Source organism: Phyllostomus hastatus, unplaced genomic scaffold (genome assembly GCF_019186645.2).
Source record: "Phyllostomus hastatus isolate PE091 unplaced genomic scaffold, TTU_PhHast_1.1 phas_scaffold_21, whole genome shotgun sequence".
NCBI lineage: Eukaryota > Metazoa > Chordata > Mammalia > Chiroptera > Phyllostomidae > Phyllostomus > Phyllostomus hastatus.
The window spans coordinates 33,861,858-33,880,209 of record NW_025334017.1 but is presented as its reverse complement, the minus strand read 5'-3'; the positions used below and the strand labels follow the sequence as shown (position 1 = coordinate 33,880,209).

General features: G+C 38.4%; 1 protein-coding gene across 1 annotated transcript; it reads right to left on the bottom strand.

Moving 5' to 3' along the window:
* Positions 1–1,866: 1,866 nt before the first annotated feature.
* Positions 1,867–9,002, bottom strand: UTP23 (UTP23 small subunit processome component). The gene is made up of 3 exons (XM_045861214.1): positions 8,732–9,002; positions 4,744–4,918; positions 1,867–3,373 (listed from the first exon to the last, which is right to left on the bottom strand). The coding sequence occupies exons 1-3, from the start codon at positions 8,917–8,919 to the stop codon at positions 2,990–2,992; spliced, it is 747 nt and encodes a 248-aa protein (XP_045717170.1). The 5' UTR covers positions 8,920–9,002; the 3' UTR covers positions 1,867–2,989.
* Between the last annotated feature and the right edge of the window lie 9,350 nt (positions 9,003–18,352).

The following is an 18,352-nucleotide window of genomic DNA, read 5'->3' as shown; positions in this document are numbered from 1 at the left end:
CCTTATAAAAACTTCTGCCTCCACTGAGAGGTGGGGACGGGCTTTGAGACGAGTCCTCCTCCTTCCAGATGGCTGCATCTGCAAATAAACCACTTTCCTTTACATGATACCTGCCTGTCAAGCACTGGCTTTCACAACGGCAGGCAGCAGGACCTGCATTCAGTTACAAGGATACATGATATTTTGTCAACCAATGTAGTTCTAAATATTTCTCCCTTTTTGCCAAAATGTACAATTCTTTCTTTTTTTCCCCCGATGGTTACTTTCAAATGCCTAAATGTTCAAGAAATGAAGTTTTGAGCAACGTGTGTGCTGTATGGGCAGGCAAAGGTAGATGGCCCCTACTTTGTGATACATAAAAGAAACAGTGGGATGGTGACAGTCCTGAGTGAGGATGGCTGGAGACCGGGTGGCACAGGTGATAATGACCGAGTCCATTTCATCCCGCTCACTTCATTTACTCACTCATTCAACACTTAACGAGCACCTACATGCCAGAGAAATGACACCATGCACCACTAGAAAACAAGGGTGAAATTAAATATGATCTTTAAACTTTCCCTGAAGAAAAACCTAATAACGACAGCTCTCAGTATCTAAATGTGTTCTTTCAGGAATGATGAGACATAAAACCCCAGACACTGTCCCAATTAGGGCTGCAGCCCCTCTGCCCAGCTCTCCGGCTGCTCACCATTCTAAGGGGCTGCAAAGGTGGACAGTAGGCACTAACACACGCATCTTCTACAATCCATGCCGTTCCTTGAGTGTTTCCTTCGAGTCCCTGCTCTTTTCTCAATGTGGAGGACTCTCTGTCAAGTATGAACTTTATTTTTTCATATGGCTAAACAGCACCTGCTTGAGTGACTTATCACAAAAAAGATTTGCATGTGTTAATTCCGTTTTGGAGATGAGATTTCATTACATAGGGATTATCATTTTCACATCAAGTCCAACAAAATATCATTGTAAATAGTTGTGCCATGTGATGAACATTTGGAAAATTTACCCTTTCAGCATTTACTACTTGGGGGAAGGTCAGACAATTTGTAACCTTTTGGAAGCTAAAGGGAACAGATGGTGTCTTCCTGACCTCAGCAGAGAGTGAACAATGAGCTGGTAAGATCTTTTGGGATTAATTGACAGGAGAAAAAGGAATGAAACCACAGCACCCAACTGGCCTGTCAGTAATTTTTTTCCTTTAAAGAAACTGGAATCAATTGCATACCTTTTCTTTAGCTGCCATTAAAATACTTCTAAAGGGCTCGAAGTATGTTTTGTTCAATCTCCTTGGTTATGTGAATATTTCATGAATAAGTATGTATTGTATATCTACTGTGTAATACTTTTTTAAAACAACTTTGAGATAGTATACTTAACACAATTCACCCATTGAAAGTGTACAAATTAAATGGTTTTATATATTCTCATTGTTGTATGCCCATCACCCCAACAAACCTGAGAAATTTTCTATTATGCTGGAAACCCTACACCTCTTTCCCCATCAACCCAGTCTTAGATATACACTAACCTACTTTCTGTTTGCCCACTTTGGACATTTCTTGTAAAATGGAATCATACATGATCACTTGCGATTACTTTATTTCACTTAGCATGTTTTCAAGGCTTATCTATGCTGTAGCAACATATTAATAGCTCATTTCTTTTTATTGCCAAATATTCCATTGTGTGGCTATACCACATTTGGTGTATCCTTTCCTCGGTTAATGGACATTTGGTTGTCTCCAGATTTTAGCATTATGAATGATGTTGCTGTAAATTTGTGTACAAATTTTGTGTGGACACAAGTCTTCATTTCTCTTGGGTATATACCTAAGAGTGAAAGTGATGGATAATACGGGGTAACTCTTATTTTTTAAAAATATATTTATTTATTTACTTTTAGAGAAAGGGGAAGGGAAGAAACAGAGAGAAACATCAATTGGTTGCCTCTCACAATTAAGTTCTCCAGGGAAACTGAATGGAATGATTTTCAACCAAGAATTCTTTATCTTGCTAGATTATCAGTCCAACAAATATGAGGGCAGACATACTGGTTGAGCCTCAAGAAAAAATGTCCTTCCTACACACTCTTTGCTTCACGGGAGCAAAAGAGAAAACCAAGCAACAGTAAAACGAAGAATCTAGGACACAGAAGTGAAAAAGCAGATCTCTGGATAAGGGCAAGGAGTGCCTGGGTGACAGCTGAGCAACATGCTCAGCAGAAAACCTTTCAACATTAGAAGACAGAAGGCTCCAGAATTATCTCTAGGGGGAAGAAATGACCTCAATCTATCATAAGGAAAACTGTACTTTTGAAGTCCTTTACAGAACTATTAAAATACATTGTAAGATGAAGTCAGATACTAAATTAGGACATTATGAACGTCTGAAATAACAAAAACAATAGTGTAAGAAGTTCAATCACAGCATGCTACTTGATTCAGCGGATTCTAAGGTTTAGAGTCATAATAAAAATACTGAATTTAGGATGTAGCACTATATTGGAAAAATGGTTGAGCAACATAAGCAAAACTCCCATTCTTTCTGGTGGAAAGTCAGTAACGCATGGATCAAAAGGGCACAGCATGTTCATATCATTTGGAAATATAAATTACGTAACTCCACGAGTTGAAAGAGGAAGTTTCCTGTATGAATATGAAAGAGGGACTACTTTTTTTTTTTTTTTGCCACAAGCCTTTTGGCACTATTTGATTGTTTAAACTATTTCCATACAATGTTGCCAGGTGGGTGAGGGGTGATGATGAGACAGAGAGAGACAATAGTTTGACATCAACACACAATCTCCAAAGTCTCTAAAAACAACCTCCTAAACCCATTAACTGGTTTGTTTTTTATTTATAAATAATTTTAGGCAAAGACAATGGGTCAATAGCCATTTACAAAAAGTTTTTTTTATCCTAAGTACTTCATTTAAAAAAGAAATTTACTTTCCACATTTGAGTGTCTTTCAAAGTATCCAAAGGATTCCTTATCCTTCTGCATTCTTCTTTTCAGAAAGTACTTTGGAGGTCGATCTGTTCCTGATTCTTTTTCTTTTTCTTTTCTTTTCAGAGGCAGTTGGTTTTGTATCCTGTGCTTTTTTCTTTTTCTTCAAACAGCTAAGAGGATTTGGGCCATTTACTTTCTTACGCTTTTTTCTTCTTCTCTGCTCAGGGTTTGTCACTAAACCCTGTTCCTCCTTGAGTTGCTTGATACTCTGCTTCTCGTGAACTGAGACAAGCTGGCCTGACTCGACTGCTTTGACGAAGGCAATTGTTTTGGGTGAAGGTTTGTCCAGGACTATAGTGTTCTGAATAACAAACATAAGAGGAACTCCAGGCCTTTTCTTTACTTTCATAGACAAATTCTGATCCTATTAAAAAGAAAAATAGAATTATTTAGTTCAAGCATGTCAATTAAATGAGGTGCTTTAGATAGTTTTCTGAGAATATCAAGAGAGTTGTATTAAAAACAGAAGAGATCACAGGTGTTATTTTTCAAATTAGTATGTCTCACCAGTGGGTGTACAATATATTTTATAATAAAGAAAGAGAAACATAAGGATTGAGCACAAATAGTTAAGTGGTAACAATGTGAACTGGAATTATCAATATTCTAGGATAGCAATTTTCAGCCTTTTTCATCTCATGGTACACTAAACTAGTCACTAAAATGCTATGGTACACCAACAATATATATTCTGCTGATCCAACAAAAAAAAAATAGGTATAATTTTGGTTGATTTACTCCTCTTCCTCCTAGTAATTCCTACCCTTTTTTGCTCCAAAGTGACTAGTAAAAAAATCAGATGCCTATACTTGTACATAAGGATTTCTGGTACCAAGCATTAACCAATCAGATGCAACTTCATATGCAATATGACCACTAACATGCAACTCTATTATATAACCTATATATTTATGGTTCAAGACAGGGCATTCACACTGGATGGCCATTGTTGTTTGCGCTACTGCCATTTTTTTAATTCACAACCTAAGGGAAAAAGAGATCAGTGCCCCCGACGAAATAGTCAGGTATTATTACACTGGTTGAAAATTGCTGCTCTGGGACCACGAATTACAAACCAATGCAAAGGTGAACATGGGGCCTCTGCTCCAAGCTGCTCCAGAGAGGGTCAAGATGCTCACACAGGTTAAGGTAATAGAAATAAAGTAGGAATGAACGGACTCAGATTCTAGATTCAGGTTTGCCTCTAATTAATAGTTCTGAAAGCATATTTAAGCAAATCTGTATGAATGTGAACTCCTTCATTAATATCAGCCCTGAGAGTCTCTCTTCCCCTGCCTCTATGGTCTTTTGAAAAGCCTGAAACAGTTCAATGCTGGTGGAACAGTCTCAAATAATATGAAACATGACTTTTTGAAAAATAGTATGAAATGGAGAACAGGAAAAAACATTTATGAAAATAGAGTGCAATATCTTTGCTGTACTTATTTTCCCTTCAAGAACCCCAAAACATATCATCACATCTCTGTATCGATAATTTTTTTATTTTAAAAAAGGAAACCAGTAATTAAGAAGAAAACTAATGGGCTTAAGGTTCTCAAATTATCTAATGACAACTGATTTTATCGATTGCAAATTAACTTAAAAGCCAGTATTTTAATAAAGTTGAAACACTTTAACAAATCTCTTCCACTTATTTTTTCTGATTATAAATAGCTCCATATGAAGTATAACTAGAAATGATTAAAATTGGCTCTGTTTTAAAAGTTGTATCACCTGCGATGCCACAAAATAATGATGCGGATTTCCATCTTCAACCATGGAAAGCAGACATTCTGATCCACTCACTGCATTCTTGAAATGGGAACAATTTCGAACCTGGCATTTTTGTGCGATCAATTTTGCCCCATATAAGTCCTTTCCCAATGTTTCTAACTCTTTTAACACACACCTGAAAAAAGAAAATGTAATTAGCAGTTCACAATTATAACAGAAACATATCAATTATTCACATAAATCAAGTATAAAAATAATGTTCATATTTTTAAAAACTAAAGCTATACCAATATAATCTGAGTTTGGTAACCAGAAATCATATAGTAGCCACTTACTCTTAAAAGACCTGGAAAATTCATACACCAAGTGGAAAGAATAGTGGAAAAAAAAATTTAAAATTTACTGAGTGCTTATGTTACGTGCCAGGCAGCATGCTAATTGATCTCCATGTGAATTCTTGCTTAATCTCACAACAGTCCTACAAAGTTAGGCAGCTTACTTTAAAATTATGCTTATTTCAGAGCACCTCATTCTGAGAGATTTCATGTAATATGCCCAAATTTAAATTAATAAATTATAAAGCTGAAATGTGAATCCAAATACTGGATTGGCCAAAAAGTCCTTTATGTTTTTTTCTGTACAATGGCTCTAGGAGTGCTTAGTTGTCTTTAACTTCATGCAAAACAATTTTGTTAGATTGTATTGTGACAACTGTCATATCAGTATGCATTAAAAAAAACTTCAAAACTGGTGAATTTTTATATAGCCATTTAAATTATGATGATGGAAGAAAATACACAACACTTTTAGCATATTATGCTTTATTTATTATTTCAAGAATGGTAAAAATGCAATTGACACTTAAAGACTTGTGCAGTGTATGGAGAAGGTGCTGTGACTGATCAAATGTGTCAAAAGTCATTTGTGGTTTCTTGGTACTACTGACACTTTAGCCAAATAATTCTTTGCTGTGGGGCTGTCTTATGCCCTGGAAGATGTTTAGCAGCAACCCTGGCCTCTACCCACTAGAAGCCAATAGCAGGAGGCAGCTGACATACTCAAAATATTCAAATCAACAAAATTATTGGTGCAAATGAAAAATATGTCTTTTATTTTATGGAAACAACTCAACGAACTTTTTGGCTGACCCAATAGTTCAACAAGAGAAGCCTTGCCCCAACCACAGTGCTATAAGCTTGTACTTTAAGTACCAATTGGTCCACCTTCAAAATATCTTCAGCTCAGAAAAGTAAAAATTCTCAAGTCATCAGGTTGTTGCAAAATAACCACTACTTCATTTCACTCTGTATTTTCATATTAATATAAGTCAGTGTTTTTCCAAGTTTCATCTGTAAATGATTCATATCAGAATGACAGTGATATTAAATTGTATTAATTTCTAGATCCTTTCTCATCCCCAGTCTGCACCTCTTATGGAGCAGTCACAAATTACTATTTTAATACATTTCTAGCCCTTCTTCCCTTGAGAGAGAGAGACTGAGAGTGAACTACTGAGTCACAGATTTCTTCAAACCTAGCCAGCCCTCACCAGACTCCCTTTATCACCCCATTAGTTTTGGGTTTTTGTTTGTTTGTTTTTTTGAGATTTTGCTTTTTACAGTCATCAGTTTCTACCTCTATTTTGAGTTCCAGGCCCAAATTATCTATTACACAATTCCTATGGACGTCCTGCCACCAGTTTTTCCTTCGCCAAGCCTAAAACCAAACTCCTTTCCCCCAGGGCTTGCTCTTTGAACTCTTACCTTCCCAGACATCCCGGGTAGAAACCAGAAATCCTAACTGACCTTTTATTCCTCATGCAGACCCCTACCCCACCAGCTGTTAGCCCTACCTTCGCCGCTGGTGTCTGTCTCAGTAATGTCTCCTTGTGGAAGCCCCTGGGTTTCCGCCTTTCCTGTCCCAGGTTCAGGATCACATTATTTCGGGACTGGACCACCACAGAAGGGGCCTGCCTATCTTCACTCTCTGGCTTCTCCAACACATCCTTCACACTGTTGCAGTTATTTTTCTCTAAAAGATAGTTATGTCTGGTAACATTCTGCCACTCTACTTCCTCAAATTATGAAAACTCCAAATTTCTTGAAACCTGAATATGAGTAAACCTTTGAGATCTAACTATTAGTGGCAGGAAATAAATCCTACAGAGAAACACGTGATCTGATTTCTTAAAAAACAGAAATAGCAAATTTCAAACAGGGGAGAGAAAGCTGTTACAGTAAAAAAAAAAAAAAGGCTTAAGAGACAGAAACAAGTGTAACTTATGTACCTTGTTTGAACTCTGACTTTAAAAAGCCTTCTTTGTCTCTTAATGAAACACACCAAGAATTGGCAGAATATGATTTTAAATAAACCATCAATAAGGAGGGGAAGGATGCATGAAACCAGGTTGTCCACGTTGATAACTCCAAAGCTGGGAGACAGACATTCTATTATAATACTCTACTTTTGTGTAGGTATGAAATATGCCAGAAGTTATAATGAATTCTTCAGGAAAAAATGCTGTAGAATAGCATTTCCTGCAGTACTTCTCAACTTTTTTTATATTACCGTATTAAAAATCTCCGCATTTCTAGGATGCATGGGGATAAACGGACAAGCTGCTTACGGCCAGAAGCAACCAGCTCGGGGGCACAGGCTATCCAAGCCCTTGGCTGGGAGCCCTGAACACTAAGGGCATGGGACATTTGGGGGCATCTGTCACCCGAGTGGGGCACTGCTCGAGACGTTGGGCATATGGGGAGCTGTGCACGGAGCTGTGTTCCGTGGGAACAGCGGGCCAGCGACGCCGAGTGCAAGCAGGAGCACATTCTCCTGTTTCTGTGTGTACGCAAAAAGAACTGCACGTGCGACACAGCGCGGGTTAACAATGGCTCCTCGCTGGTGTGGCGTTATGGGTCATCTTAACTATCTTTTCTTCAAGTAAATATTTTAAAAATAATATTCTACAATAAAAAAGAAATCTACTAAATTTTAACGTAACAGTTCTTCATGATCTAGCCTCAATTTACCTTTTCTCCTGCTTCATTCCCAACGACACCCTGGGCCCTAATCTCTTTCCCAGGCACTTCACAACTCCGTTCCTCTGTTCAAAAGCTCCTCACAAGGAACGCCACTTACCTTTTTTTTGTCACTCAAAATAGTCCTTCCCCTCAGAACTGACGTGTAGCGGGACTCAAATGTTACCTCTTCCATGAAACCCTCACGATCCCCACTTCTCTCCCTCCCCTCCCCACAAGGGGACATGTGGACACTAGCCCCGGGGACAAAGCACACCGACTGGAGGCTGACACACGCACTTTCTTGGGCACGAGGGCTGGGACTTAGTCCTGTTCACCCTCAGTCCTGTACAGCAGTGCTTGGCATGCGGTTGCTAAGTCAAACAAGACAGACGAATATTATACGAATGGCCTTGGGCAAAGGTGTAATTTCCCTCCAGTCCCGACTCATCTCTTTGGGACTGGAAGATAACTCACAGCGCAGTTGTGAATTAGTTTAAATTAGGAAAACCCATGCAAATAACAACCACCATTTAAAAGGGGTGGGTTTCAGATGCCAACAAATGCTCCACATTCACTGTACTTCCTCGCTTGATACTTCGGTGACCTTACAAGCAGTTCCGGCCTCTCTTCTGACATGATAAATCCAAAGCTCAGAAAGTTTAAAAAACTTGCCCGAGATAACAGAGCTAGTACGACTGAGACAAAGCCTCAAAGTCACGTCGGACTGCAAAGCACATGGTCTTAATAGCAAGGCTAACAACACGTGGCTATTTCATGGCACTGTATTGTACTTTCCACCTGCACTGTGCATATTACTCCCTTGCCCTCCATAGAACCACCACTGTCAACTCCTCGTGGGCGGGGCGCCTCGCACCTCGTGGGCTCACCGGGGAGGCGGGCAAGCCGTAGCCTCTTCTCTACGACACCCCCTGGTTCCCCGCGCCACCACCCCCGTCGGGCAGGCCCACCTGGTGGTGCACAGCTGCGTCTCCCCCATAAGGTAGCGGGGCAGCTGCTCCCGCAGCTGGATGCGGCCCCGCAGCGCCGCCTGGCAGAAGGTACCGTCTAGCAGGATCTGGTATGGCTCGCGAACTCCGAAATTGTTGCGGAAGAAGCCGAGGTGCTTCTTCGCATGTTTCTGCCTCGTGATCTTCATTCCTGGCTTCCCTGGACCGAGGGCCGGGACCACGAAGGGCCGAAAACACTTCCTCCAGCTCCAGCTACTAGCGTTGCCGGCTACTCCCGGAAATGAAACTCCTTTAGCCCCGGAAGCAAACGCGCCACCTCTCGGGCCTGCCCACTGTTTACCTCACACCCAGACGAGCGCGCGCCTCACTAAGGTGCTTGCGCTTTAAGGGGCGTGCCCTGGGGGGCGGGGCTTGTTCCTAGCCCGGAAAATCGCGGGGTGTGCGAGCTCTCACGGGGCGTGCGTGCGCAGTTACGAACTACATTAAAGAACTTTTAGACTACGTTTAGCGCTTTAGCTAGTGAGCGAGCAGTCAGGCTTTTAAAAGTTAGCCGTGTAATAATAGTCAGTGATAATATTAAGCCTTAACTCGTTTCAGGCACTATTCTAGGTAATTTGCCCCATGTTAGTCCCTTTAATGATTTTCATTCCCAAGTGAGGGAAGGAAAGGGACCAAAGTATATTGGACAGCTGTGACTGCACAGGTTTGTACTGGTTACCTTCCTATAAAGAAGCTAAATATTAAGTATCTTTACAAAGAGCACGTGGTTCTGGAATCTAAGTCGCCCGCCTTGAGTTCAAATGTTCTTGCTAACCGCCTCCCACAGAAACTGCCCTCAATCAAATAGCCAAAGGCCCCGGCAGAGTCCTGCTTTGCCTCTCCTCCTCTCCTTGAGACCATCCTGATTCACTCACGCGGGGCACTTTGGGAGGACCTCTCAAGAGCTTCGTTTTCTGAGTCAGAATCCTTGTCCCAGTTCTGCCGCTAACCCAGGCCACTTGGCTTTGAACAATTCCTCCAGAAAGCTGGATTCAGCTTCCAAACTGTCAAATAGGTTGGCAGGACTAGATGGTTTTTACGTCTATAGTTCCTGAGGCGAGAAGACTACATACTGGGTTAGTAACACGAAGGTACAAAACTGACTGAAAGTTTAGAAATTATTTGGCCCACTTGATTAATGCAGAAGGGGAATCAGAAAATTTTGAGTTCCCCGGTGGCTAATTGCCCAGTATCCACTTCAATTCAAGGCAAAATAACTAAAGAATGGGAAATACGGAATTTTGCAGTTTTGTCCTGGCCTGGAATCTGTCCCAGATCTAGTTTTGGCTAAAGATTGAGAGAAGGAACCAACACAGAAAAATGATTTACAAAGTGATCGAGATGTATTATTTGCACTTGGGGGTTTTATTGGAAGATACAGATTTATGAAATTGGAACTAAGATGTTCTAGAATGTCCTGATTCCCAGCACAACATCACTTAGATGATTGCTTTCATTTAACAGAAGTTAGGAATTGAAAGCCATGCATTTATTGTAGGATTGGGCTCATGGTTCTTGAGTATAATAATTACTCATTATTTTCCAATTCGAATCCTCACTTGATCCATGTTTGCCAACCCCCCACTCTGACAACACACCCACCACAGGAAGAGAAATTCACCACTCTAGCCTTGCAAAACAGTTAAAACATTTATAAAAACAGGCTCACAGGTTTATCCACTAGCTCCATCAGGTTGGCCACATTTCACTAATAAGAAAAATGTGGTCCAGGACTAAGAATTTGAGTCGTACTCTAGTTTTTTAAAAATTTACTGAACTACAGCACAATTTTTCAAGCTCCTTGTTTATGACAGTGCCATGTGCATGCCTGACCCTTGAAGGCACTTTATAGTAGTGAAGATCAAGTTTAAAACAGTTTTCTATGCTAGCCCTGTTTCTCAAAACATGATCCTGCAACAACAGGCAGAGAAAGATCTTGGTGTGCTTGTTTAAAATGGCCATTTCTGGCTCAGAATGTGTACTGAGGGAGAGGGATACTATTTAGAGAGGAAGTGACGTTTATTATAATCTCCCCAAGTCGTTACTGTGTATCTTAGTGTTTCTGAAGAACCATTTGCTGTAAAGCGTCACTGTTGATCCAATGCAACATTTTTATTCAGTGGACCGCTGAACAGTTCTGGGCCTGATGCCAAATGACCTTACTTGTAAGTTTAAATCTGAGATTTTACTTTGAAATTATTATAATATTATTATTATTAAAAAACTCAATAGTCATTGATACATGTTTTGGCCTCACAGTGCAGGATCAATAATGTCTCAGCACTGACCGCTGCTAGCCTTTGCCTCGGGTCACTACAATGGACACTTTTTCATGCCAACCAGACGCTTAGGTAGGCAGGGGAGTCATGTATTTGTCTTCATTTTTTCATACTCTTCATATTCTCTTTTATGTCCGGGTCAAATAGAACATAATATGATGTTGTCGTACATGACTTAGGAGGTTTTTCTTTATGAAATTTTGATGAAGCCAAGTTGACCTATGAGAATGATTTTTTCTTGTAAGGTGTGAATAATTCCCAAACAAGACTTTTTCATGACAGTTTCATGGCCTAAATGTCATTAAATAAGCAAATATTTAATTTAATTGCTAAAGGTTATGTGTTTAATTTCATAAATGCTAAATATGTAATTCAGCAAAGATACATATTGTGATAGTATTCTGCCTTACATTATATTTAAATATTTATAAGCATTTGTTAATATCCATTAGCTCAAAAAAGTACAATATTCTTCCTAATCTTATCTAGCTAACATACTCTCTAAATAAATCATTTAAAACAACTTAGGTAAACTGATTTGTATTGAGGGCCTATTAAGTTCTTTACTAAGATCCCCTAGGATAAACTCCATCACAGACTCACTGTTAATTTTTATATGTAATGTAAGGTATTTTGAAGGTTTGATCTGGAAACCGCTACATTAAAAAAACTTTTATGTTTTCAAATAATAAAAATAACACATGCCTATTATAACAAGTGAAACAAGGGAACAACAAAAAGATATTCATCTCCTCTCCCCTTGCCCAGATATGACAGTTGACAACCAACTATGTATCCTGAAATCCTTCCTTACTCATTTATTTACACAGTTGACCCTTGAATACCTGGGTGTTAAGGGTGTCGACTCCCACACAGTCAAATACCTGGGTATAACCTCTCATGCCCCAAAGCTTAACTATGCTTGTCCATCGGTATCTGCAGGGGACTCCCCATCTCCAGATACCAAAATCCACAGATGCTCAAGTCCTTTGTTTAAAACGATGTATAAGAGTTGGCCCTCCACTTCCATGGATTCCCAAATGCAGATGGAAAGCACTGGTTTTGATTCACAGTTGGTTGACTTTGGGAATTCGAAACCTGAGGATACAGAGGGCTGACTATGTATTTATTGGAAAAAAATCCACATATGCGTGTATCCACACAGTTCAAACCTGTGTTGTTCAAGAGTCAACTACTTATCATTTGCATATATATTTGCATTTATGTGTAGAGATTTTCATCATTCTGTGTTATTAAAAATAGAACCATATTTTGTCACTTTTATGCATTTTGCTTTTTTTCACCCAATAATCCTTGGGGAAATCCTTCCCAGCCCAACAGCCCAAGTCAATTAGCATAGCTCTCATTCATTATTTTTAATGGCTGCATGAAATTTATAATAAAAGCACCACAGCAAAAATGTGGTACAGACCGTGAATTGCTACCCCATATCTCTTCTCTTTTGTTTAGTTTCAGAATCCTGATTTTATTCTGGACAGTAATGTGCCCAGGAAAAGAGAATCTATTCCCTGGCATTCTGTGCCATTATGTATAGTCATATGATGAAGTACTAGCCATGGCTATGAAGGTATAAGTGTTACAAGGGACTTCTGGAAAGGCTGCTTAAAGGAGGCTGACTTAGCTTGGTCATGGGCACTTCTGATTTTTTTCTCCCTCCTTCCTTTCTACTCCCTGGAATTTGGATGTGATGAATGGAACACAGCAGCCCATTTTATACCGTGGGGTAGACTTGAGATTGGAGACTATAGGCTAAGATGGCAAAGCATATCAAAGGAGTCTGGGTCATCTGTTACTATGAAACAAATCCAAATTCAGACTTTCTGCCTCTGGACTTGTTTTACATGAGACCAAAAATAAATTTCTACTTTGGTTTTAAATATATAATTTTAAGTTCCTATTCATTTCTGAGGCTTTTTGTTTAAAAGAGCCGTATTAGGTTTACAACAAAATTGAGAGGAAGATACAGAGATTCCCCATATATCCCCTACCTCCACATATGCATAGCCTCCCCCATCATCAACATCATACACCAGAATAGTGATTTTTTTTTACCAAGGATAAACCTACATTGACACATTACATTTCTTTTTATATGCAGCCAAACCCAATCCTAATAGATAAAGCTAACACTACTTGCCAGAATTAGAGAATTTTATACTGACAGATGTCTTCGATGAAACTTTGAAGTTGGTGAGGGTTTGCCAGTACAATTGCCCTTTTATTGAATGGGTTCAAAACCCTAAGTTTCCAAGTTTTCTATAAAAGGTAGAATACTTTCTTAAAGTAAAATAAACTAAATCCGTTTTATATACTCTAGAAGCAATCTTGACATTTGTTTCTTTTGAAACTATAAACAACCTAATTTGGTCTGAGTATGTCAGTGTGATGTATCTCCTGTTGAGAAACGTTAGTTAAATATGAAGAACCCCAGCTGCTTGGGCAAAAGAAACATCAAGGAAATATCAGTGTAATTAGTGACAGCCCGTTGTCAATTAAAGAACGCAAGCAAGATTTTCAGTTGGTCCAGCTGGTACTGCAGCTCTTACTACAGGGTAAACGACAAAGGAGAAACTAGAAAAAAAGTTTCAAGTGATGTCTGTTTGTCAAAAATATATTTCCGAGCCAATCAGTATCGAGAAGTGCCCACCATTGGTTACCAGGTGACAGTTGTCAAATGGTTGTGAAATCAGACTAGCAAATGTTTTTGCTGTAATAGTTAATTTGAATGAAATCACACAGAGAACACTAGTGCTCTCCATTGGGATTTACACATGTTTAAAGGTATTAATTAAAGTGGTAACAACAACCACCGGTGGAGAGGAACAAAAAGTTAAATAGTGGCAGCAACGTGCAACATGTTTGATGCATAACAAACTGCCATGTGAAATGTAATTAAATAATAATTGAAACTGGTGGAGACAGTCTTACTGTTGGGGGGCCTTTCATTTTGACCTATCAGAGCATTTGAGAAGATTAATGAATTCTTACAAAATTACTCTAGGTAAGCAAATATTATTGCTATTACTTAAAGGAGTTTAAAAATTGGAAATTATGTCATATTATGGCATTAAAAGAATTTTCTAAAAACACTTTATTTACATTGAACAAAATGTTGAAGACAACCCTTTCACTCATGGTTATGTATATATTTCTAAGCAGCAGGAGGACTTTAAAGCAGAAACTGAACTCCTGGTGGTGAGAACTTAAACAGGCTTTTAATAATCCAGTAGAATATTATTTCAAAGTCTTGTATTTATAGTTGAATTTCACCACTATGGGTTATTAATTTCATGATATTATACAAAATAAAAGTCATTCTTATAATCTGTGCAAATGTTTTCAAATGCAAGATCACTTTGTTTTAATATTAGTTGTAAGTCATAAATCAAAATACTGGGATGAGGAGGTCAAATGTCATTTTTTTATTATTTTAGCAAACAGAAAATATTCACATGCTATGTCATCTGTGTGAATATTTTTTCTTTTAATTGGTTCTCTTTTCACCCTCCCTATTGTCCTTTCATAATACTGAACAAATCACTTAGCCCTTCCAAGTGTAACCTCACACAGTCTCATTCTGCCTAAGTCCACAGAAGGGGGCATATGATTTAAGTTGATCCCAATTAGAATGAAGAGAAATACTTTTTCCCCCATGGTTGGGGGAGAGGTTTTCTTGTTCTTACAAGAAACTTTTTTTAAAAGGGTGCATTGTGTCCATTGCTACAGGCAGGTATTTTGAGATTGTGGGGTAGTCAGTCTGTGGACAGAACCGAAACTTTGCGGAAGACAGTGTCCAGAGAATCATGAAAACGTGGACCTGGAGTCTTCGTGCTGCTTTATTTGGAATATGGCCCCTCTGGGCACTTAGTTGTGTGATAGAATACGCTCCCTTCTTGTTTAAAATCATTTATATGTTGTTCTTTTTCACTTTTTTGTTACTTGTAGCCCGAAGTATATTAACTAATGGAATATTTGTTAAATCTAGGCAAACAAAATATACTTAAAAAATGGCAGCATTACCTGTATAATACCCTGTTTTAAAGAAAAGTAAGGTGTTCTGTGCATGCTGTTGTTTTATCCTCCATAACCCTGGGCAGAGACTGGGGTGCACAAGGAGCCGTGGCAATTAGCTGCTTTCATCTATCTCCCAAAGGCGTCTTTTTCCTCTCTAGTTAAATATTAAGCAAAGCGTGTAGTGTTTTAAGCCAAATAATTGTCTTTGGTCAAATGAATATTTATGGACTTCTAAAAAGCATAGTAATTGGATCCAGAACTTTTGCCCTATTTATATGTTTTTTCTTCTGGCCCTGCTTATGTTTAATTTTTTTTTTTGTCTTAGACCTGGCTCCTTAGGATGGTACCATATATTTTGGGGGGAGGGGGAGATGGGAAAGTTATTACCATTTCCTCCCATTTCCACGGAGCAGGAGTTTCTGATCTCCTCATGAGTGAGTAGTGTTGGAAGCTCTACTTCCTGCTTCCCTCTGCACCCTGTAATCTTGTGAACCCCTAAAGAAAGAGGGACTAATCTAATGTTTTGGAAGATACAGTGAACATCACATTACAATATCTCCTTCTCAAGAGAAAAAAAAAGATCTCTGTGCTCCTTTCCTGGAAAGTAATCAGCACACAAGAGCTAAAGCCATGCATCCCTTCCAGAATATCTTGCTTAACACCTTTATTGAAAACAGTGCTTTCTTGCTTCCTTTGTTTCTCATGGGTACTAGAGTAGAACGACCCTTCGATCAGGTGCCAAGGGGTGGTTCTACTCAGTCATATTCGTGAATGTGGTTACTACCCAAAGGGACAGTGAATAGAAAGGCGAGATTGCCTTCCCTCCCTTTCCTTCACACCAGGACTGGAACAGATGCGAAGCTGGTGCTGTGGAGGCTGGCTGGGAGCTCGGAGCAGTAGCGTTCTGTGTTTATCTACACAGTCCGAGAGACTGTCAGATGTTCAAAGGAACCTTGCCTTCCACAGAGATCTGGAAGCAGACAGCAACTGAATGGGAATAAATTGACATTTTAAAAAAAAATCCTTTGGCTCATCTGAATACCGAATAGGAATAGAGTGACATTTTAAGAAATCCTTTGGCTCATCTTTGGTGTCTTGACTCTTCCATTTTATTGTGTTAAAAGAGATTTTGGTAAGTCTTAGCCAAGCAAGGAAAAGCAGCTCCAGTACTGGCTGGTTCTAAGTGTGGGATGGCCACAGTCTGACACTCGCTGGGCTGTGTTTTCCTAGTGGATAGAGTTACTATGCCACAAAAGCAGAACTAGTCAGACCGTTGATTTATTTCATTTCTTTTCATCGTGTATGGCAGGCTCTCCTTTGCTTCCTGTCCCCATGCAGTACTCACCCCTGGGCAGGGCCCACAGCTTGCTTTGGAAAGGCCCTCACCATCTTTCTCTTTTTGCCTCCAACTAAACTTGAAGTAGTTCCAGTGAATATAGAAGTAGGTTAAAAAAAAAAAACCCCAAACTTTAGATCCTGTGACAGAGAGTATGAAGAATATATTGTTGGGAAACAGGGAAAATTTATTTTATCCATTAACTGCATACCCACAATGTCAAACTGCCTTTTGTGGGGATGGCGAGGCAGAAGTGCAGCTCACTGGTTGTGACCAACCTTCTTTGGGTGATGGAATACATTCAGTATTCTGCTTTAATCTATTATTTTAGTTCATCAGATTATTTAGATTATTTAATATATTCTGCTCTTATTTTAGGTTTATTTTGCTCTCATTTTTCTGGATCTTCAAGAGGGAGCTTAAGTTATTGATTGGAGACATTTCCCATTCTGTAATGTTTGCATTTAGCTATAAATTCCCTCTCAGCACTGATGTAGCTATGTCCCATACATGTTGACATTTTATATTTTCACATTCACTCGGTTCAATATGTGTTTGTACATGCATTTTTAAGTTTCCCTAAAGATTTCCTGTTTGATCATGGGTTATTACAAGTATGTTGTTTAATTTCCAAGTATTTGAAAATTTTCTTGTTACCTTTATGTTTTGAGTTATATTTTGAATCCATTGTGACTGGAAATCTGAGGTTTGTTTGATGGCTCAGGATATGATTTATATATTCCATGGGTGTTTAAAAGGAATGTGTATTCTATTGTTGGGTGAAGTGGTTTATAAATGTTGATTAGAGCCTACTGATTATTGATGTTGTCGCTTAGCTCCTTTATATCCTTGTTGATTTTCTTTCTAGTTGTTCTGCCAACTATCCAGGGAGGGAAATGGATGTTTCCAACTATGATTGTGGCTTCATTTATTTGTCCTTTGAGTTTTATGAATTTTTCTTCACATAAATTCAACTTTGTTGCTGGGGCACACACATTTATTATTGTTAGATGTTTCTTAGTAACTGACCATTTTATCATTATAAAATGCCTCCTTCTATCTCTGGTGATTTTCTTTGCTCTGAATTCTCCTTTATCTGATATTAATATGCCTGTTCCTCCTTTCTTCTGATTAATGTTGGCATGATATATTTTTCCATCATTTTACTTTCATTACACCTTTGTCATTATAGTTTACGTGAGTTTTTTTTAGACAGCCTAGGTCATTTTTATCCATTCAACCAATATTTGTATTTTAATGGATATATTTAGAATATTTATATTAATATAATTATTGATATATTAAGGCTTAAGACTTATTTTATTTACTTTTTTCTGTCCTCTTTTTTATTTCTGTTTTCTTTTTAATGCATTTTGTGGTTACTGAACACACTTTAAAATTTCATATTGCTTTACCTAGGGTATTTTTTTGTATACCCTTAGTAAAGCTTTGTTATAGTGGATTCCTCAGTGCTGTATTAGATCTGAATAACTTATTTTGGTATTTTTCTAGGTATTATATTAGATTTGAATAACTTATTAGTTTACTGTTTAGTTCATTTTACCAGTTTGAGCAAAGTATAGAAAGCTTACCCTTCTATATGCCCCTTAACCAACTCTTTTTAATAGTATAATTGTTTTAAAATTTCTACATATCTACATATATCTAGAACCACATTGAATACTGTTATCATTTTTGCTTTTTTGTTATATATAAACATGTTAATTTTATAGAATGGACCATAGCCAATGAGTCTTACATGCAAAATTTATTAAAAATTACTTTCTGGTATTGGAGTAGATGACTGATCATATCGCTCGCTCTCCTGTTGCAATTATTAGGATCCTCACAATGATAAGTGACAGAAATCTTTTGAAAGCTTACATTTAACAAAATGAAATACACTGGTTTACAGAACTAAAAATACTACAG